We start from the raw sequence: 20165 nt of genomic DNA, 5'->3' as shown, positions 1-20165 counted from the left end.
AGTTCACTATTGTCCATTGTACTGCATTGTTTAATATGCTTCAGCTGTGCTGAAGAGGGAAGTATCATTAATGATGTGACAAATAGTATCTGCTGTCTCTGGTGGTAATTGACATAATTCAGACCAAGATGCCTAAAAAAATACCAATGCTGTATAGTGTGACCAACTTTTGTGATTTTATTGCAAGTCACATGATATTTGGTGTTCTTCTTCAAAGCTAGCATCTGAAGCCATGTAACTTCATAAGAATCTCAATATTCCTTATTTTTTTTAAAGGAACTTTTAAAAGCCATCATGCTTGTGGAGAATAACCTCAAAAGGTGACCTTATTGCATTCTAAGTTCCCAAAAGGACTCAAAATCTATCATAGAACAAAACACGTCATAATTATTTCGGGGGCTGACTCATGATTCATGGACTTGTCACTATTGTTTATAGTCATTTTCAAATATGAAAGGGATTGCAAAGCTGGACAACTCTTGGACTGGAAAAAAATTGAATTTCAAGTTACCTGGCTCTAGACATACTCATACTGAGAACTGGCAGGTAAGATTTCCTGGGGAAAAAAACATCTATGGGATAACAGAGTTCAAGGGAGCTGGCATTTTCTCAAGAAGACAATATTAAAGGTCCAACTGCAAACTATCCCATGAGAAGGAAAGGTAGGAAGAAGAGTAAGTGGCTGGTATAGCTGCATAAGAAGCTCTTTAATGACCTGAAAATCAGAAAAGGGGAAACATGGACAAATTGCTAAGGAGGAATTTAAAAGAATAGCACAAGCAACAGGGAAAAAATCAGAAAGGCTAAAGTACAAAATCAGTTATACTTAGCATGGGACTTAAAAGCTGATAAGAAGTTTTAATAAATACATTAGGAGCAAGAAAATGATTAAGGATACTGTATTTGCACTACTTAGGGGAGGGGAATTAATAACAGATGACATTAAGGGCAGGTCTACATTATGGGGTTAAGTCAACCTAAGTTATGCAACTCCAGCTACATCAATAAAGTAGTCGGAGTCGACGTAGCTTAGCTCGACCTGTTGCAGTGTTTACACCATGCTGGGTTGACAAGAGAAACTCTCCCGTCGACTTATCTTATGCTTTTTGTTCAGGTGGACTACCGGAGTCAACATGAGCACTATTGGTGGTTGATTTAGCAAACCTTCACTAGATCTGCTAAATCGATCCCAATGGATGGTTTGCCTCATCATCGATCCACAGTAAGTGTGGACAAGTCCTGACAAAGATGAGGTATTTAATGCCTATTTTCTCCAGTCTTCACTAAAAATGTTAATGATGATCAGAGCCTTAGCACAATTGATATTAACAACAGGGTGGAATGAATGCAACCCAGAATAGGGAAAGAACAGATTAAAGAATATTTAGATAAATTAGCTGTATTTAAATTGACAGGCCCTAATGATATTCACTTTAGGTTACTAAAGGAATGAGCTGAAGCAATCTTGGAACCGTTAACAGTTAACTTTGAGAACTCGTAGTAGATGGATGAGGCCCATAGAACTGGATAAAGGCAAAGCACTTCGAGGAGAGGAAAGTGATCAGGAACAGTCAGCATGGATTCACCAAGAGCATGTCATGCCTGACTAACCTAATTGCCTTCTATGAGGAGATAACTGGCTCTGTGGATGAGGGGAAAGCAGTGGACGTGTTATTCCTTGACTTTAGCAAAGCTTTTGATAGGGTCTCCCATAGTATTCTCGTTAGCAAGTTAAAGAAGTATGGCCTTGATGAATAGACTATAAGGTAGACAGAAAGCTGCTAGATCATCAGGCTCAACGGGTAGTGATCAATGGCTCCATGTCTAGTTGACAGGCAGTATCAAGTGGAGTGTCACAATGGTCAGTCCTGGGGTCTGTTTTGTTCAACATCTTCACTAATGATCTGGAGAATGGCGTGGATTGCACTCTCAGCAAGTTTGCAGATGACACTAATCTGAGAGGAGTGCTAGATACACTGGAGGATAGGGATAAGATACAGAGGAACCTAGACTAATTAGAGGATTGGGCCAAAAGAAATCTGATGAGGTTCAACAAGGACAAATGCAGAGTCCTGCACTTAGGATGGAAGAATCCCATGCAGTGCTACAGACTAGGGACCGAGTGGCTAGGCAGCAGTTCTGAAGAAAAGGACCTAAGGGTTATGGAGGATGAGAAGCTGGATGTGAGTCAAATGTATGGCCTTGTTGCCAAGAAGGCTAATGGCATTTTGGGCTGTATAAGTAGGAGCATTGCCAGCACATCAAGGGACGTTGGTGTGGCCTCATCTGGAATACTGTATCCAGCTTTGGGCCCCACACTACGAGAAGTATGTGAAAAAATTGGAAAGAGTCCAGTAGAGGGCAATAAAAATGATTAGGGGACTGGAACACATGACTTATGAGGAGAAGCTGAGAGAACTGGAATTATTTAGTCTGCAGAAGAGAAGGAGGGGGGAATTTGATAGCTGCTTTCAACTACCTAAAAGAGGGTTCCAAAGATGATGGAGCTAGACTGTTCTCAGTGGTACCAGATGACAGAACAAGGAGTAATGGTCTCAAGTAGCAATGAGGGAGATTTAGGTTGGATATTAGGAAAAAAACATTTTCACTTGGAGGGTGGTGAATCACTGGAATGGGTAACCTAGGGAGGTGGTGGAATCTCCTTCCTTAGAAGTTTTTAAGGTCAGGCTTGACAAAGCCCTGGCTGGGATGATTTAGTTGGGGATTAGGTCCTGCTCTGAGCAGGGGTTTGGACTAGATGACCTCCTGAGGTACCTCCCAAGCCTGATATTCTATGATTCTATGATTCAAAGATATAACCTGTCTTTAAAAAGGGGAACAAAAAGGACCTGAGGAATTATAGACCAGTCTAACTTCAGTAGCTGGAAAGATACTGGAACAAATTACTAGGCAATCAATTTGTGAGCACTTAGAGGATAATAGGATTATAAGGAAAAGCCAACATGGATTTTTAGGAGGAAATCATGCCAAACTGACCTAATTTCCTCCTTTGATGGGGTTACTGGCCTAGTGAAAAGGGGGGAAGCAGTAGATGTGATATATCTTGATTTTAGTAAGGCTATTGACAAAGTCCCACATGACATTCTCATAAACTAGGGAAATATGGTCTAGATCAAATTAATAAGGTTGATGCACCACCATCTGGAACACTGTAGTAGAAGAGGAGTTATCCATGATTTGCTGTCAAGATGAGAGGATGTATCTAATGGGGTCCCTCAGGAGTCTCTGCCCTGGGTCTGGTACTATTCTATATTTTACTTAATGACTTGGATAGTGAAGTGGAGAGACTGCTTGTAAAATATGTGAATGACACCAACCTGGAGGGATTGTAAGCACTTTGTGGGACAGGAACAGAATTCAAAATAACTCTAATCAATGTGATGAAATTCAATAAAGACAAATGCAAAGTACTACACTTAGGAAGAACAAATCAAATGCACAACTACAAAATGAGGAATAACTGGCTAGGCTGAAAAGAATTGGGGTTATGGTGGATCACAAATTGTACCTGAACCAGCAATGTGATGCAGTTGTGAAAAAGGCTAATATTCTGGAAAATATTAACAGGAATGTTGTGTGTAAGACATGGGAGATAATTATCCCATTCTACTTGACACTAATGAGGTCTCATCTGGAAAGAATCCAGAAGAGAACAACAACAACAATGAAAGGTAAATGATAAACAATAAAATGTTTAGGAAACTTGACCTTTGACCTTAAAAAACTGGGTATGTTTAACCTTGAGAAAAGAAGACTGTGGGGGGACTTGACAATCTTCAAATATGTTAAACGCTGTTATAAAGAGATGCTGATCAATTGTTGTCCATGTCCACTGACAAAGTAATGGGCTTAATCTGCAGCAAGGGAGATTTAGATTAGATATTAAGAAACAACTTTCTAACTCTAAGGATAGTTAAGTACGGGTGTAAATTACCAAAGGAGGTTGTGGAATCCCACCTGTTTTTTAAAAGGACAGGTTAAACAAACACCGTCAGGGATGGTCTAGATACATTTGGTCTTGCCTCAGGATGGGGGATGAGCTAGATGGCCTCTCAAGGTCCCTTCCAGCCCTACATTTCTATAAGTCCATATTTTATTTATGGTTTATATTAAATTGTACTCCTGCACTTATGATATGTTTTTAAGTTATGTCAACAGTACCTGAAACATATGGGAAGACATGCTTTTTTAGTATTTTTATAAATCCAAATATATAATAAATATATGTAACTAACACCTGTTCAGGAGCAAAATATATACGTTAACTTCTATATCTGATCTCTGGGGGATTTCATATCCTGAAACAGCCATCTCTCACTGGGTGAAAATCAGCTGTGATAAGGTAAAGGCACTGAAACCTGAAGTGTGTTAACAGATTTGAGTTGCTCACATGGACCCAGATTCACAAAAGGACATAGGCATTGCAACACTGAGCATTCCAGCACCTAATTTTTAGATTCTTAAACACCCAATGGAGTCCACAAACATAGGATTAGGCACCTGTACTCCCAATACAATACATGGGAGGAGATAGCTACCTGAAAATGGAATCCACAAAAAACTGCATGCTGAGCAAGGAGCTGCCTAACCTAGCCAACAGCAGATGCAATGAAACAGGTGTGCCCTAAGCCCCCCCATTTCACTGAGTTAGATGCCTCAATCCAGCTGGAGGGAGGGGGCTATCACTGCTTGAGATCCATAGCTGGGAACTCTCTCCTGGCACCGCCCCCACTCTACTACTTACCTCAAGGCCACACCCCTGCCTCACCCCACCTCTTCCCACCCCCGCTCCACCCCGTTTCTTCCCAGCCCATTCTGTGCCTCCCCTGAGCGCACCACGTCCTTGCTCCTCTCACCTCCATCCCCAGCCTCCTGCACACTGCAAAACAACTGATTGTGATAGGCAAGAGGGTAAGGTGCTGATCATCAGGGCCCGCCGGTGGGCAGGAGGCACTGGGGAGAGAGGGGAGGTGCTGATAGGTGGGCTGTCGGTGAGTGCTCAGCACCCACTATTTTTTCCCTGTGGGTGCTCCAGTCCCAGAACATCCACAGAGTTGGTGCCTATGGCTTTCCTCATAACCTTTTGTCCAGTGGTTGGAGAATTCATCCTGGATGTGGCTCAATTCCCCCCTCTGCCTGATGAAGGAAAAGGATTTGAATAGGGTTTTCTACCTGAGTGCCTGACCACTGGGCTACAGAGTCTTTCTCACTTGCTGTCTTGATGGATATTTAATTTTTTATGTTAAGTGGAATAAATTCAACAGACTCAGAAGGACCTTGTTATGGGGCAGCTGCCCCTCACTGGCAGAAAAGGGGTTAAAAGCAGCCCTAGGGAGGCTATGCCAGAAGCAGCCAATCAGAGGAGGGCTGAAGGGAGCAGCCAATCAGGGCCAAGTAGGCCCATATAAAAAGGGTGCTGCAAGGCAGAGGAAGGCAGTCTCTTCTGGGAGCCCTGGGGGGAATGATTGTGTCCTCAAAGGGCCAAGAAAACTGCCATCACCCTGGACAAACCAGTGCTGTCAAGAGGGGCTAAGGAAACCAGAGACAGCTCCTGGCGCGTTGCAGACTGAGGCCCTGATACAAATGTAAAGAGTGTGCTGGAACCACTGTGGACTGCAGTTTGCCATTGACAGGAAGTGGCTGAATGTCCCCTGGAAGTGGGGAGCACAGCGTGTGGCATAGCTGGAGGGCTGTGTCATGGAAGAGAACACCATGGTCTTTGGAGAGACATGGGTCCAAAAGTAGGAGTCATAGTGGCATTGCACCACCTGAAGGAGATGCCCTCAACCACAGAGCTAATTCCCAAGACAGGCTGAGGAGGTGCCAGAATGGTGAGTGGACCCTGTTATAGGCCTATATTGAAGATTGTGTAGACTTACTGAAATCCTGTTTCTTCCTCAGGGAACTGAACCAGGGTCTCCTATATCCCAACAGAGTTCCTTAACCACTAGGCTAAAGGTTATAAGGGAATCATATCAGAGTTGGAAGAGACCTCAGGAGGTCATCTAGTCCAACCCCCTGCTCAAATCAGGACCAATCCCCAGGCAGATTTTTACTCTAGTTTCCTAAATGGCCCTCTCAAGGATTGAATTCATAACCCTGGCTTTAGGTCCCTGAGGTCAATTAGTCCCTCTGCACCCAGCTATCTCTCCCCCTATCCCAGGTTTGCCATTTCCTCCTAATCCCAGATGCTGGTTCTGAGCACCCCATCAGATCAGGATCTATAAGGTGAGATAGGCAAGGCAACGCTTATTTTTACCTGGTTTGAGGATTACACCGGGGTTTAGGTGTGACCTAGGAGTCTGGGCATCTGCCTGAGGCAGCATTGTGCATGCCCCATAAAGAAAGTTAAGTACCTAGGAAATCCCCTAGAGTTCCTAATACTCAGACTATTGTTCAGGGATTTATTTGGTGCTGCTGTATATGTTTTGTTCAAGATGCCACAGGGCTACCTGTTGGTGTACGTGAATAAACTGGATTTGTTTTATATGATTTGGGCCCATTCCAAATCATTAAGCTCTGTAGCTAGTAGAGATGAGTAATACTTAGGGCAGCCCTTGTTTTGAAGAGCCAGCTCCTCATAAAAGAGGGGAAAAAAATCAATTTCATTGCCTGGATTGGAAAAGGCATTGTTTTTCTTTATTGGAGAAGAGGATGTCAGTGTAATTTCATAAAGTGGGACCGTGCCTTGAGTTATGAAGCCTGGAGTTTGCTGCTTGTTTTTAATGCAGTTGTTTTTTCCTCCTAGCAACCTTGGAATGCAATATGATCACGCTAAGTGAAGTAAGCCTAGCCTATGTTCAGTAAGAATTAATCACGCTATGCAATACAGAACCCTGTTTTCTGTGTCTCTTAATGCTACACACACACTCTTTGGGGCATGGAAATGCAGAGTTGCGTATGTTCTGATTTTAATGATTGCACAATAACAACCAAATTGTTAGTCCTGGTTCTGGTTTTATATTCATATATATCTGGAGTAACTCCATTAAATTCAGTGGAGTTACACCAGCAAAATGCAGTAAAAAAGACCAGTATTACGTCCATTTTCTCTAATGTTGAGATGGATTTTTTTCCTGAGAGGTTTCCCCTTCTTTGTCCTTTGATTCCCATCTTCTTGTCTTCAGTTTTATTTTCCCTTGAAGTTTATAAGTTTAGAGAGATTCAGAATTATTATGGGCTTCATTACATTGCAACAGAATATATTGCCCCCCCATCTTGCCCATGCATTTTCTTTAAAAATATCTGTGTAAAATATCTATGAAATGGGAAAAGGTAATTCTCATAGACACACAGACTTTAGGGTCAGAAGGGAGCATTGGCATACTATAGTCTGACCATCTGCACATTGCAGGCCAAAGAACCTCACCCACCCACTTCTATAATAAATCCCTAACCTGTGGTGGGATACTGAAGTCCTCAAATCATGCTTTAAAGATTTCAAGTTACAGAGAATTCATCATTTACACTAGTTTAAACCTGCAAGTGATCTGTGTCCCATGCTGAAGAGGAAGTAAAAAACCAACCCAAAGTCTCTGGCAATCTGACCAAGGTGAAAATTCCTTCCTAACCCCAAATATGGTGATCAATTAGACCCTGAGCATGGGAGCAAGACCCACCAGCCAGACACTTGGGAAAGAATTCTCTGTAGTAATTCAGCCTTAATTTGGTTAGGCTAAACAAGCCAAGCTCTTTGAATCGCCTCTCATAAGGTAGGTTTTCCATTCCTCAGATCATCCTGGTAGCACTTCTCTGTACCTGTTCCAGTTTGAATTTATCTTTCTCCAACATAGGAGACTAGAACTGCACACAGTATTCTAGATGAGGTCTCACCAGTGCCTTGTACTAACACTTCCCTGTCTCTACTGGGAATACCTCCCCTGATGCATCCTAGCACTGCATTAGCTTTTTTCACAGCCACATTACATTGAGGGCTCATAGTCATCCTTTGATCAATCAATACACCCAGGTCTCTTTCCTCCTCTGTCACTTCCAACTGTTAAGTACCCATATTATAGAAAAAAATATTGTTGTTAGTCCCTAAATGAATAACATTGCACTTTACAATATTAAATTACATCCCATTTTTACTACTCTAGTTTACAAGGTTATCCAGATCTTCTTGTATGATATTCTGGTCCTCTTCCTCCATTCCCAGGACAATAAACCGAGTTTCCTTCAGTTTAGTAATTGTGGGTCTTTAAAAACTGAAATCTTGTCTGTTCTTCATGAACATTCAAGATCCCATAAGAGTGGGAGTTTACCCAGGTGTCATTGGCCAAAGTCCATCTGACTTCCCCCTATACTTTGAAGTAGTTTGTTTTGCATTGGGTTCTCTTCTGGGCATTATCATTACGAAGGAAGCCAACGATGTCATGAATGGAATTAATGGGATCTAAGGAAATAGGCATATAGTTTGTAAGAATGTCATGAATTTGATGTAGGGTATGAGTGACTAATTTTGTGGTGAATGTGATACTGGCGAAATATGAACTTCCTTCTATTTTTGTGGAAAAAAGGTTTTTTGAGAAACACAATGGCACCTTTTCATCTGAGAATTCTGCTTTCTGTTTTCACCACACCAGCCACAAAACTGGAAAGTTAAAACTGGAAAAAGGAGTGAATGTTTGTAGAGGTTGGAGTGATAGGACTGGCCAATAATCACCGGGCTTTCTAGATGCTAATTTCTCTCTGCCACTCCCTTGCTGTGTTACATCTGGTAAGTCATTTAGGTCTGTCACTTTGGTCCTCATCTTTCATAAATGGCCTCAGATTTCAGGTGCCAATTTAAGGCAGACCCCTATTTTAATCATGCAGGGTGAGAGCCCATTTTTGCAAATAGCAGTCTTATATTCTTTCAATATTAGTTTATTCACCAGTAAAATTAATATGACACCCAACTTTTAGTGGTGTGTTAAAATGCTCTTGGATCCAAAGATCAGACAGTATTGGAAGCCAAATTATAATTAAAAATGTTGAAGACAGAGTTGTCACAAAACTGCGGGGAGGGGAAGGGGCTTTTTTTCTTACTGCCTTTGGGTATGTTTTCACAGTCTGGTAAATAGATAGCAGTTTCTTGTGATGGGATAGAAGGGGGTGGGGGAGGGTCAGCATCTACAGAAGTAGGTCTTTTAAAATGAAATGGAAATAAACTGCAGTTCTTAGGTCAGAAAGTGTCTCTTTTATTTTTCTTTTCACATATTACTTTGGACATGTCACATTATATTATGTCAAACATGCCACACTGTGTGCAATATGGTGCTGTGACTAATGCAGAAAAATGTGAAACATCACAACATGAGGTGTCAGAAAAAAATCCAGTTTGTATTCTCTAACTCATTCCTCGTCCAGCCATGGTTTAGTGCACAATGTCATTCTCCAGTAATTTTCATGCTATGTGTTATATTAATAGATTCCTGTGCCAGAAGTGACCATTGTGATCGTCCACTCTGACCTCCTCTATAACACAGGCCATAGAATCTCCCCAGAATAATTCCTAGAGCAGATCTTTTGTCAAAACATCCAATCTTGATTAAAAATTGCCAGTGATGGAGAATTCACCATGATCCTTGATAAGTTGTTTCAATGGTTCATTACTCTCACTGTTAAAAATGCACCCCTTATTTCCAGTGTGAATTTATCTAGCTTCAATTTCCAGCCATTGGATCATGTTATATCTTTTTCTGATGGACTGAAGAACCCATTATCTTTGTTCCCTATGTTACTTCTAGACTGTAATCAAGTCACCCCTTAACCTTATCTTAAATAGCTAAATATATTGGGATCCATGAGTCTATTACTATGAGGATAGTGAGGCAGTGATAGAACTATAAGGTTCTTCTCTGAACCATCTACAAATTTATCAACATACTTCTTGAATTGTGGACATGAGAACTAGACAAAGTGTTCCAGCAGCAGTCACTCCAGTGCCAAATACAGAGATAAAATAACCTTTCTGCTCCTACTCAAGATTCCCTTGTTTATGAACCCAAGGATTGTGTTAGTTCTTTTAGCTATGGAATGGCATTGGGAGATCAGATTCAGATGATTATCCACACTCACTCTCAGCACCAAATCTTTTTCAGAGTCACTGCTTCCCAGGATAGTCTCACCTTCTGTTATTATGGCCTACATTCTTCATTCTATTTACATTTAGCCATATTAAAATGCATTTTTTTTGCTCATGCCTAGCTTACCAAGCAATCTAGATCTCTCTGTATCAATGACCTGTCATCTTCATTATTTACAACTCCCCCAATTTTTGTCCGCTGCAAATTTTATCAATGATGACTTTATGATTTTGATTTTATGTTTTCTTCCAGATAATTGATAAAAATGTTAAATAGTATAGGACCAAGAACCAGTCCTTGCAGGACCCCACAAGAAACACACCTGTTTGTGGATGATTCCCTAGTTACACTTTAATATGTGCCATGTTAATTTTATGTCATTCTAGTTTTTTAATCAAAATGTCATGTGATACCGAGTCAAATACCTTTAAGAAGTCTATATATATTGTACAGCACTATTCCTTTTATCAACCAAATTTGTAATATCAACTAAAAAGATCTTAAGTTACTTTGACAAGATCATTATTCCATAAATCCACGTTGATTGTTGTTAATTATATTACCCTACTTTAATTCTTTATTAAATCTTAGAATCATAGAATATCAGGGTTGGAAGGGACCTCAGGTGGTCTAGTCCAATCCCCTGCTCAAAGCGGGGACCAATTCCCAACTAAATCATCCCACCCAGGGCTTTGTCAAGCCTGACCTTAAAAACCTCTAAGGAAGGAGATTCCACCACCTCCCTAGGTAACCCATCTTGTATCAGCCACTCTATTATCTTGCACTGGATCAATGTCAGACTGACCGTGTATAACTTCCTAGCCCTTGGTTGTGGATCACCAGAGAGGAGCCCAGAGGTCAATTAGTCCACAGAGCTGGAGACTCTTCTTTTTTCCTTTTTTTTTCTTGGTCCTATGATCATAAGGCTTGATTCTCCTTCTGCTGACACTCGTTTTGCAATGGTACAACACCACAGTCATACCATGAAACCCTATCAAACATCAGCTTCAACATGGGAAAGAGACAGAGGGTGACATTAAAAAGGCAGCAGTCAGAGTGCAGGTTTCCCTGTGTATGAACCTTGATGTGGTGCAGACACTCGTATGTTTCAATAACCACAAAAGCTCTGCTGGTAGAAGCTCTAACTCCTGATAGGTCCAAGATGAAAAGCAGTCCATTGGTCCCCCAAGGTGGGAGCTGAATGATAGGCCAACAACCAGTCCCCATTGAATAAATAAATAATATTATAGAAACACAGCAAAGTAAGCCCTTCTGCAAACAGTATGATAGCCAGGGATAGTGGAGCTTTGTTCATTCTCTAAACAGCAACTAATGGCACAGGAAGGATTCAAATTCAGAGTGTGGCAAGGGAACAAGTTGATCCTCACTTTTATTTGTGAGATCAAGAAGGCTATTGTTTCAAAATTGGTTGTCTTTGCTGATGACACAGAATAGAAGGGTAGCAAAAGAGAAAACCAATTCAAATCGATTTCTGTGTACTTGGCTTCTGGGCTGAGAAGTAGCTCATGCAGTTGGAGTAATAAGGAAGTGTATATTAATAAAACTGGAATATAAAATCACAATGCAAATTGTTATCTCTGAATGGAACCACAACAGAGAGCACAGACCAGGGGCTTAAAAAAAAAACTTGGAGGGGATTATGGACAATGAACTAAAACCATCTGCTAAAAGATTGGCCCCAGAAACAGGCACAAATCCATTAGCAGAAGTGCAAATAATGGCAATACATGAATTGGGAGAAGTTATCCTAGCAATACATAAAGCCTAACCAAGCCAGACTTGGAATTGTGCATGCAGTTATACAAGAGGAAGATTGCTGAACATGAGAAAGTGCAGAGTCCCAAAGTTTTACTTGTTGGGGTTTATGTGTGAGGGAAAGGATTGTAAGAACTGCTCTGTGTAACTTCAACTGAAAAATAAGAACAAGATAGTAATTAAAGAGGAAGAGCATCAAGGATTGAAGATTGTTTAGGGAAGAGATATGTAAATTTTAAGCAGGATTTATTTACATGGGCCCAAATCCTCTTCTCCTGTCACAGGTACTTAGGGCCACTGAAACAAGGGAACCAATATAGTTCCCCTGTGACTGTGACATGTTCCTTCCAGGAAGTCTGCATTCTATGCTCTGTGAAACACAGTTCCACTAACTACCCTGTGCTGCTGAGTATACTGACTCTTTGAGGTTATGAGAGGGGCAGGGTTAGAGGGTCTTCATGCCAATCCTCCCACCCCTCCCCACTTAGAGCAGGCTTAATAGGCCATGGAGGCTACTTAAGCTCCACTGCCATTCCCTGGTCTTGGTAAAAAGATTCCTTCCCATGTCTCTCCAATATCCAGACAGTTTGCTCAGGCTAGATGCTGGGGAGGGAAGAATTTGACTGATGTGGTGTAAATATTGGAAGATACTGATGGTATTGACAACATTAAGTTCTGAGTGCCAGCTCAAGAGGGAGCTTCTTCAATCCGCAAATTGTTGGCTGGAAATCTGAAAGAAAAAACAAGGTGTTTTGCCATGTTCTGCTACAACCTGCTTCCCTTTGGGCTGGAAATTTTACAAGAGAATATTTTTACAGCATTCTGGCACTTACTGTTTCCACCATACCAGGCAGTGAAGAGATGTATGAAAATAAATAGTAAATAAGGCTGGGATTTTGAAAGGATCCAGTGAATTTCAGTGGGATGGGGGGGGCACCGAACTCACTAAGGTTCAGATTTTCAGATGAGATTTTTCTTTTTAATAACATCAAGCATTACAGAACCTTAAAAATGTGGTTTCAACACACCAGCCGCCTAGCCATTATAGCATTCTTAACATGCAGGGAGAGCTTATTGGCTACTCCAATGATGCATCTGAGTAGTGGCTTGACAAGTTACAACATGATTGTCAGGCAAAGAGTAGTGTACTCATGAGCTTTTGCAACACAGCCTGGAAGGGGATTGTTCACTAGTGTTTGGATTGCTGGTAAGATGTTTAGCTGCTGCAGCTCTAATTGTGCCAATAGCACGAAGCCTATTTTACTTTCACACTATACATAAAGAAGAAAGACATTCTAAACTATTGGGAGAAGCATTAGAGGACTCTAAATTGAGAACCTGGACTATTAAATCTGCTGCTGTATTAACTCTGTGGCAATAAAGTTTTATAAATATTTTATAAGGGTTTTTTGTTTGTTTGTTTTTTGTTCTGGTGCTTTGAGGAATTACTTGCAGAAATACTCTAAAATGTCTGGGCTAGCAGTCCATCAAATTGAACAGAATGTAGGAAACAATAAAAGTTTAGCAGAGGTTTGTGTGGGAAGTAAACTCAGACACACAGGTCTTGCCATAAGGCCACCAAGGTATGAATTTCTTTTCGGAAATACCATTGATAACAAAATGGCAGGAAAAGTCTTTGTTTTTTAAAGAATGCCCAGTTAGTGAGGACGGTGAGGCAGTCCAGTTTCACAGATTTGAATGTCCTTTTAGAAAAAAAGTATATAAGTGGAAATTTCCATTTAATTCACAATTTGGGTGTTTGTTTGTTTGTTTTTTTCTTATTACAAATAATAGACCCCTCCTCCATCCCTTTGCCACTGGAAAAAAGGGAGGGGGAAAATCCAAAGTTTTCTACTTTGATATTTTGCTACAGGAAAAAAGCATCATTTTCTGGGGGAAACAATTACCAGTTTTCAACCAGCTCTAATAATAAATCAAGCTGTAGAACTGGAAGGGGCTTCTGGGTCACTGAATCCATACCACTTGTGATGGTGTATACAACACCCCCCTCATTGTTACTGAAAGGGTTGAAGGGAGCTGGAGAGCAAAATTAGGGCACCTGGTGGCAATTACAGGGCATCAGTTAAGGATGAGAACCATCTGAGGAGGAGCTGGGTGGCTAATATAAAAGAAGGACTTGAGAGAAGATTGGGGTGGGGAGAGAATGAGGGGTTAGGAGTCTTGGTACTGTCTCTAGGTTGCCAAGGGAAAGTAGGCCTTGAGTTTCTATCCCAAGAATGGATCTCTGGAAACAGGGATGCCACAGGAACATCGCATGCTCCTGTGGTGAGCCTGGACAAAAGTGCAAGACCCCAGACAAGCAGACTGGGGGTCAGGTTTCTGAAAAAAGTGAGACAGAGAGAGCCTTGGGAGAGGCCAACAGGAGCTAGACCTCCAGGGAGAAAACTTTGGTAGGTTTTGCTTGGTACAAGAGCCAGAAAGAATTCTGCAGAGCCCAGTAAGGGGGGGGGGGAAGAGCCTAGAGAGAGACTGAGATAGGAAGTAGTCCATAGAAGCAGCAAAGATTCTGAAGAAGCAGACCCTAGTTGCTTGCCATTGGGTCCCTGGACTGGAACACAGGGCAGAGGGAGGGCTTCAGTTCCCTGCTACTGAGGAAGTTGATGTGAAAGTCCTTTGCTATACAGGCTGTAAGGACCACTGAACCCAGAGTCAGGCCAAAGACCTGGTATACGGCACTGGATTATTGTTTTGTATGATTTTGTTACCTCAGAAAGGGTTGCACGAATGTCACTTGACATAATCTGGAAAACAATGTTATACAGATATAAATAAGGGTTGGATTTGGCATGTGGAAATTTTATTACGGATGATGATACATGACCAAGAAAGAATTTAACTTCAGTCTCAGGACCAAATTTAGTTGACAGTGGAGGAGTCAGAAAGGAAGGAATCATTAGGGTCCATGGAGCTTCAGTACCTTATACACACTGGAATTGAATTAGAAACCTCCCGTTGTTTTCAGGATTCCATGTCACAATCCTGTTGTACAGTTAGTGGCTAGATTCTGACATGGTACATCTAAGGTAATTGACCTGAGTGATAATCTAACACTCTACAGTAAAAGGGAAAAATAATGTTGAATGAGTCTATGGATGCAGGTTCAAAGCCCTCATGGAGGAAAGGATTTGGTCAAATGTTTTCTTAGAGGAAAATAACCTAAAAAACCCAACTAAATGTTTTTCTCTGTCCAATTTTGTGAAAGGTGCTGGTGCAAAACATAACAGAATAAAAAATGAGCCATAGTTATTGCAGTTGAACTAAGATGGAGAGTAGGAGTTTATCACCAAAGAAGAGAAGAGTTTAATTTATGTTTGAGAGAAAAGGCTGACTTAAAGGGAGTAGCATTTTTAGTGTGGGGGAAGGTAGATGTTCCATGACTTGCTACGAACCAGTGAACAGCAGATTAATCTACATCCATCTATCAGGAAGACTGATGAATCCCTGTTGCTAGTTAATACCAGATCCTTTTTCATCCAAAGGGTTGTCTTTGTGATGTGCCTTTTATGGCTCTCCAACTTTCCAAGGTTACTCTATTTATGGTAGATAATAATTTGCCAATTCTACTGCTGTTACTTAAAATAACATTCATCCTACTCTGAAGTTGCAAGTTTAGTAGCCATCAATATCTGCTAGGGATACCTCTAACTATTGGAGATAGACTGGGGTGTGGGACTCTTTCCAAAGGTAACCTTATCTGCTATTTAGATAGCTTCAAACTCATGCAACTGGCAAACACATAAGTGAAAATGGCTTTTAACAGATAACTTTCATTATCCCTTTGAAATAATTTAAATATAAAAATAATTTGTTCCAGTTATCGTAACAATATGGTCCATATCCATTGTCATCTCCACACAAGACTACTGGACTATAATCTATTTAGAGCTATCTCTGACATTTACCTGTACCTTGGGTCCTGAGCCAGCATGACTGAAGTCAACAGGACTTTTGCCATTGAATCCAATGGCAGCAGGACTTGTCGCCTAATGCAGGGAGCAGATCACAGAACCATTGGGTTAGAAGGGACCACAAGGGTCATCTAGGCTAACCCCGTAATAAGGTGCAGGATTTGTTGTGTCTAAACCATCCAAGACAGATGGCTATCCAGCCTCCTTATGAAAACTTCCAGTGAAGGAGCTTCCATAGTCTCTCTATGCAGTCTGTTCCATTGTCCTACTGTTCAGATGGAACAGACTGCCTAGGGAAAGTAGTCTGCTTTCTAAGCAAGGTGAACCACAGTGAGCACAGCTATTGAGATCAGCACTCTGTACTAGTTTACTTTACAGTACTCAAGCTCTAGGTTGCTGAACCTAGAATTTAACCCAACTGGATTTGATTTGGAGGCCTTGATCTTTGGAATTTGTCCCTTTTGATGGTCTGCCTGAGTCTGCGGCTAATAATCTTCAGGCCACAATATAAATTTTTTAAATTTAATTTAGCATATGGCTCAATTTGTTGCACATGGATAATGATGCTGATGGAAACAACTATTAGAGTTTGGTTTGGAGTAGTGGAACAGCATTTATACTACTTACTGTGAATAGCTTTGTAGATTAGGGCAAAATTACTCACTGGTATAAATCCATTCTAATCAATGGAAATATCCCTGAGGTTATTAATTTTGCTGCCTATGTATAGATGCAATGGTTATTAAAAATGGCCTTTTTAAAATTGTCATTAATATGTGATGCCAGTTCACCATTGTTCCTAAAACGTTCTATTTGTGCTCTAATGCAAAACCTTAACAGTGACTCCAGCAGTGTTAAGGGAAACTTACTTCCCAAATGCCTAGAGGGTGAGTGATAGACAGGTGTGCTGATCTGTTGATATAGCTGTTATAAAAGCATCTGAGGTCACTGTTAAGGTTTTACGTTAGTGAGCAAACGGGATGAAGTTGCAGGGTACATATTGCTTTTGGATATCTGGAGATGAAGGTGAAAGCTTTATGAGTACTGGAGAGTATTATTATTGATAAGGTTGTAGGCAATATGAAAGAGGAAAGGAATGCACAAAAATGTCCCTTTAGCCTCTTATTTCCATTTTATTGATGGAGTGTGTCCTATTGCAACCTTAATTACCACTACATGATAGCTTTTCTTTGCTATTTGTGTATAATATAAACTGCCTGTCAGTCTGTACCCTTATGAAATTAGGATTTGAAAAAATGTCAATACTAAACTAGGAAATCTAGACCTAGCATGTATAGAGAAGAGGGTTTTTTTTATTGATATGGAATCAGGGGGAAAAACTTTTTTCAAGAGAAACTTGTAAACAAGAAACAAATACAGAGCTATGATTCACTTTGATTTGTAATAACGCTTAGAAAATAGGTTCAGTGTTTTATGTCTGCAGTCTGACATGAATTCAAAACTCTTGGGGTTCTCCTAACCAGAGTTCACAAATAATTCAGTGTTGAATCTCAGACTCTAGGCGCTTATGTTAAGAAAAAAAAAAAGTTAGCTTGCCTAAGCTCTTCTCTTCAGGGTGTGGGAAGCTGTCAACATTTGTAAGAAAATCTATACCAAGCTAAAGTTCATGAAGGAATGATAGCTCTATGTCTAACCAGTTGCATAGCCTTAGAAATCTGTTTGATTTAACAAAGGAGAAGAAAAAATGATGATATTGAGGTATGAGATTTGGCATGGAGTGCTAAAACTCTAGAACAATTTATGAACCAAGACTTAAAAAAAATATATCAATGGCATAGCCCTAAGTGTTCATACTACCACCTGGGGTCTTACTCACATGAATCCTAATAAATGGCAGTCTCATATATCCCCAAATCCTGCTTTGAAAATTCTCCCTTGGTCCTGATCCATTTAATTAAATGGAAAGTCTCCTATAGTGAGACCCTTCTGAGAATCCTTTTGATGTGGAACCAGACAACATTCCTACAAAATTTATTGCAAGACAGCCCTGTAAAAGCTTTAATAGAGGAAGAGAGGTTAATGATTTTAAAACCAAATATCACCAGTGTCAGGAGCTCTTCTATGACACACAAGGAAACATCCTGCCAATTAGAGGGCAGACTTCCTTAGCAGTCACAGAACAATAGCAGTCATTTAAGAATAACAAGTACAGTACATGAAGTAATAGAAGCCACCAGGGGCAAGATTAGAATAATAAATTCTGAGAAACGATGGTATTAGCAATTAAACAACAAGGAACAGAACAAATGGTTCATGTATATGAGGACCCGGAATTCCCATCTGATGAGAGGTACTGGGAGTTAGAAATCTTGCACATTAGAATTAGAGAAGTTCTGCTCCAAAAGACATTGTCCCACCTCTCCTTGCAAGGGTTGTTATCCTTGCAATTAGAGTTTGTAGAAATGTTTTGTTCAAATTTTTTAATGGAAAAAAAAAGTGGGAAATACAAATTACATATACATTTTTTCAAAAAGTGTTTTTAAATGACTGAAAACTGAAAATATTCAGGGTTCAGTTTTTCATCCCCAAAATTCCTGCAAAGAGTTTTGAAAAACTCTCAAGTTTGTAATTATCTCTGGTTTTTGTTTGCTTGTTTGTTCCCCACCATGGGGAACACTTACCATTTTGCAACCAGCTCTAAGTGCAAATGTTTACCAAAAGTTGATGCTGATGTCTTTGTGACCATTTAAATAGTAACACAGCATTTAAAAGGATCAACCTGGGCCATCAACCTGGCCCAACACATCTGACTGAGCAAAGCTGCATGACATTTTTTTCATAAATCAATTAGCACTGCCTTAAATGACTCTGGCTGTGTTGGACAAATTGAATGTACTGTCACTGGTGTATAAACAGTCTTTATGGTTTTCTCCTCCAGCATTTATAACCCATGCAGATTTGTTCCTTCTGATTAACATGGCTAAAGGCTCAACTAAAATAATCAAAACCAACTGGAAAGAGTAGGATATCCCTAGTAAGTGCCTGGGGTTAATGCTGAATGAGTTCTCAGATGAGATTAATAATTAACCATAATAGAGGCTTTGGGCTTCACTTGTAGATGCTGCATCCAAAGAACAAGTCTCAGCTTGTCTTGCTGAAGATGATCTTCTACTGAGATTAAAATCAATCCATGCAAAAGGGGGGAACTGAATTAGCCTCCCACATCCTGTGTGAATGCTCTAATCACTGGGCTAAAGGTTGTAAGGAGCATGCTGCCAGCTCCTCTCCTCCCAGGCCCTTTGTGTGGGTAGGCATACTCAGAGCACACCTCCCAGACCAGCCCCAAAGGACAGATAGGAGGAAGGATGACTAGTGTGTGAATCCTTCTGGTGCTTAGGGGCTGAGCTGTTGAATGATGTCATGCTCAGCTGCTGAAATTGAGGCACCTTGGGGACTTTAACCGTGGAAGTGTAGGTGCGTTGGGATATTAGATGCCTCCAGGGTTAGGTGACAACTGAGCAGAGGGTTTTGTTTTTCTTTCTTTCTTTATTTATTTATTTTTAATGCCAGTGGGGCCTAAATATTGGACGTAGGTGCCTGAGTTCCTCTGCAAATCTAGCCCTAAGTGTCAGGGATGCTGGAACCGTGAGGCCAGAGAGCAATGGCTCCACCACTTTTTACTTGCCCATAAGGGTGAGCGACGGGGGGCGGGGAGAGTGGAGAGGAGCAAGAGACGGGAGTGGCCTTGGGAGAAGAGGTGGTATGAGGGCAGAGGTCTGGGGAGAAGGGGTGGCATGGGGTGGGGTGTCAGGGGAAGGAGTGGTGTGGGGGCAGGAGTGGCACAAGGAGCTTGGCTACTGCTCAGGCACCTGTGGCCCTATCACTCTGAGGTAGGTTTCACTGCTTCTGCTAAGTGCCTAGGCCACTTCTGAAAATGGGGCTTAGCCATGCACGTCACTTAGGCCTTACAATGCTGAGAAATGCAATACCTAAATAGCTTTAAAAAAACCTATTCAGAGCAAGGCTGGCACCGCCCTGTATATGAACTCTTAATTATAGTGGTGGCTGCCACTCTCGCTACAATAACCTGTGGAAACACATGATGATTCGCATTAGCAATTTGATATCTTAACTTTCTATGTTGCTTCTCATGCATTGAGGTCCCAAGGTGCTTTGCAAATTAAAGTTATGATTATTACTATGATGATGATGAGGTAAAAGTATGGACTCTTGTGAACAGTACCAGAGCTGCAATGAAACAATATAGGAGATCTGGTATGGTGTATTTTTTTCACCCCACTGGGGATGCATTTTAAAAGTGGGACTTATATTATGTTGGGCCATATGCTCTAGAAGCTGTTGATGCTGTTATTCTGCACTGGAGTACAGCCTCCAGTGTCAGACATAA

The 20165-nt window shown here is 40.9% G+C and overlaps 1 protein-coding gene across 4 annotated transcripts in view; it reads left to right on the top strand.

The window, feature by feature from the left end:
- Positions 1–5486: 5486 nt before the first annotated feature.
- Positions 5487–20165, top strand: part of RIT2 (Ras like without CAAX 2) — a 285276-nt gene continuing 270597 nt past the window's right edge. For all 4 annotated transcript variants that reach the window (XM_039544693.1, XM_039544694.1, XM_039544695.1 and 1 more), the window contains exon 1: positions 5487–5852. In XM_039544693.1, coding sequence (XP_039400627.1) covers positions 5666–5852 — 187 coding nt within the window. In that variant the 5' untranslated portion in view covers positions 5487–5665. The remainder of the gene's footprint in view (positions 5853–20165) is intronic.

The sequence above is a fragment of the Mauremys reevesii genome, linkage group 6 (assembly GCF_016161935.1).
Source record: "Mauremys reevesii isolate NIE-2019 linkage group 6, ASM1616193v1, whole genome shotgun sequence".
Lineage (NCBI taxonomy): Eukaryota > Metazoa > Chordata > Testudines > Geoemydidae > Mauremys > Mauremys reevesii.
Note: the sequence above shows the minus strand (reverse complement) of the source record. Positions and strands in the feature narration are given on the sequence as shown.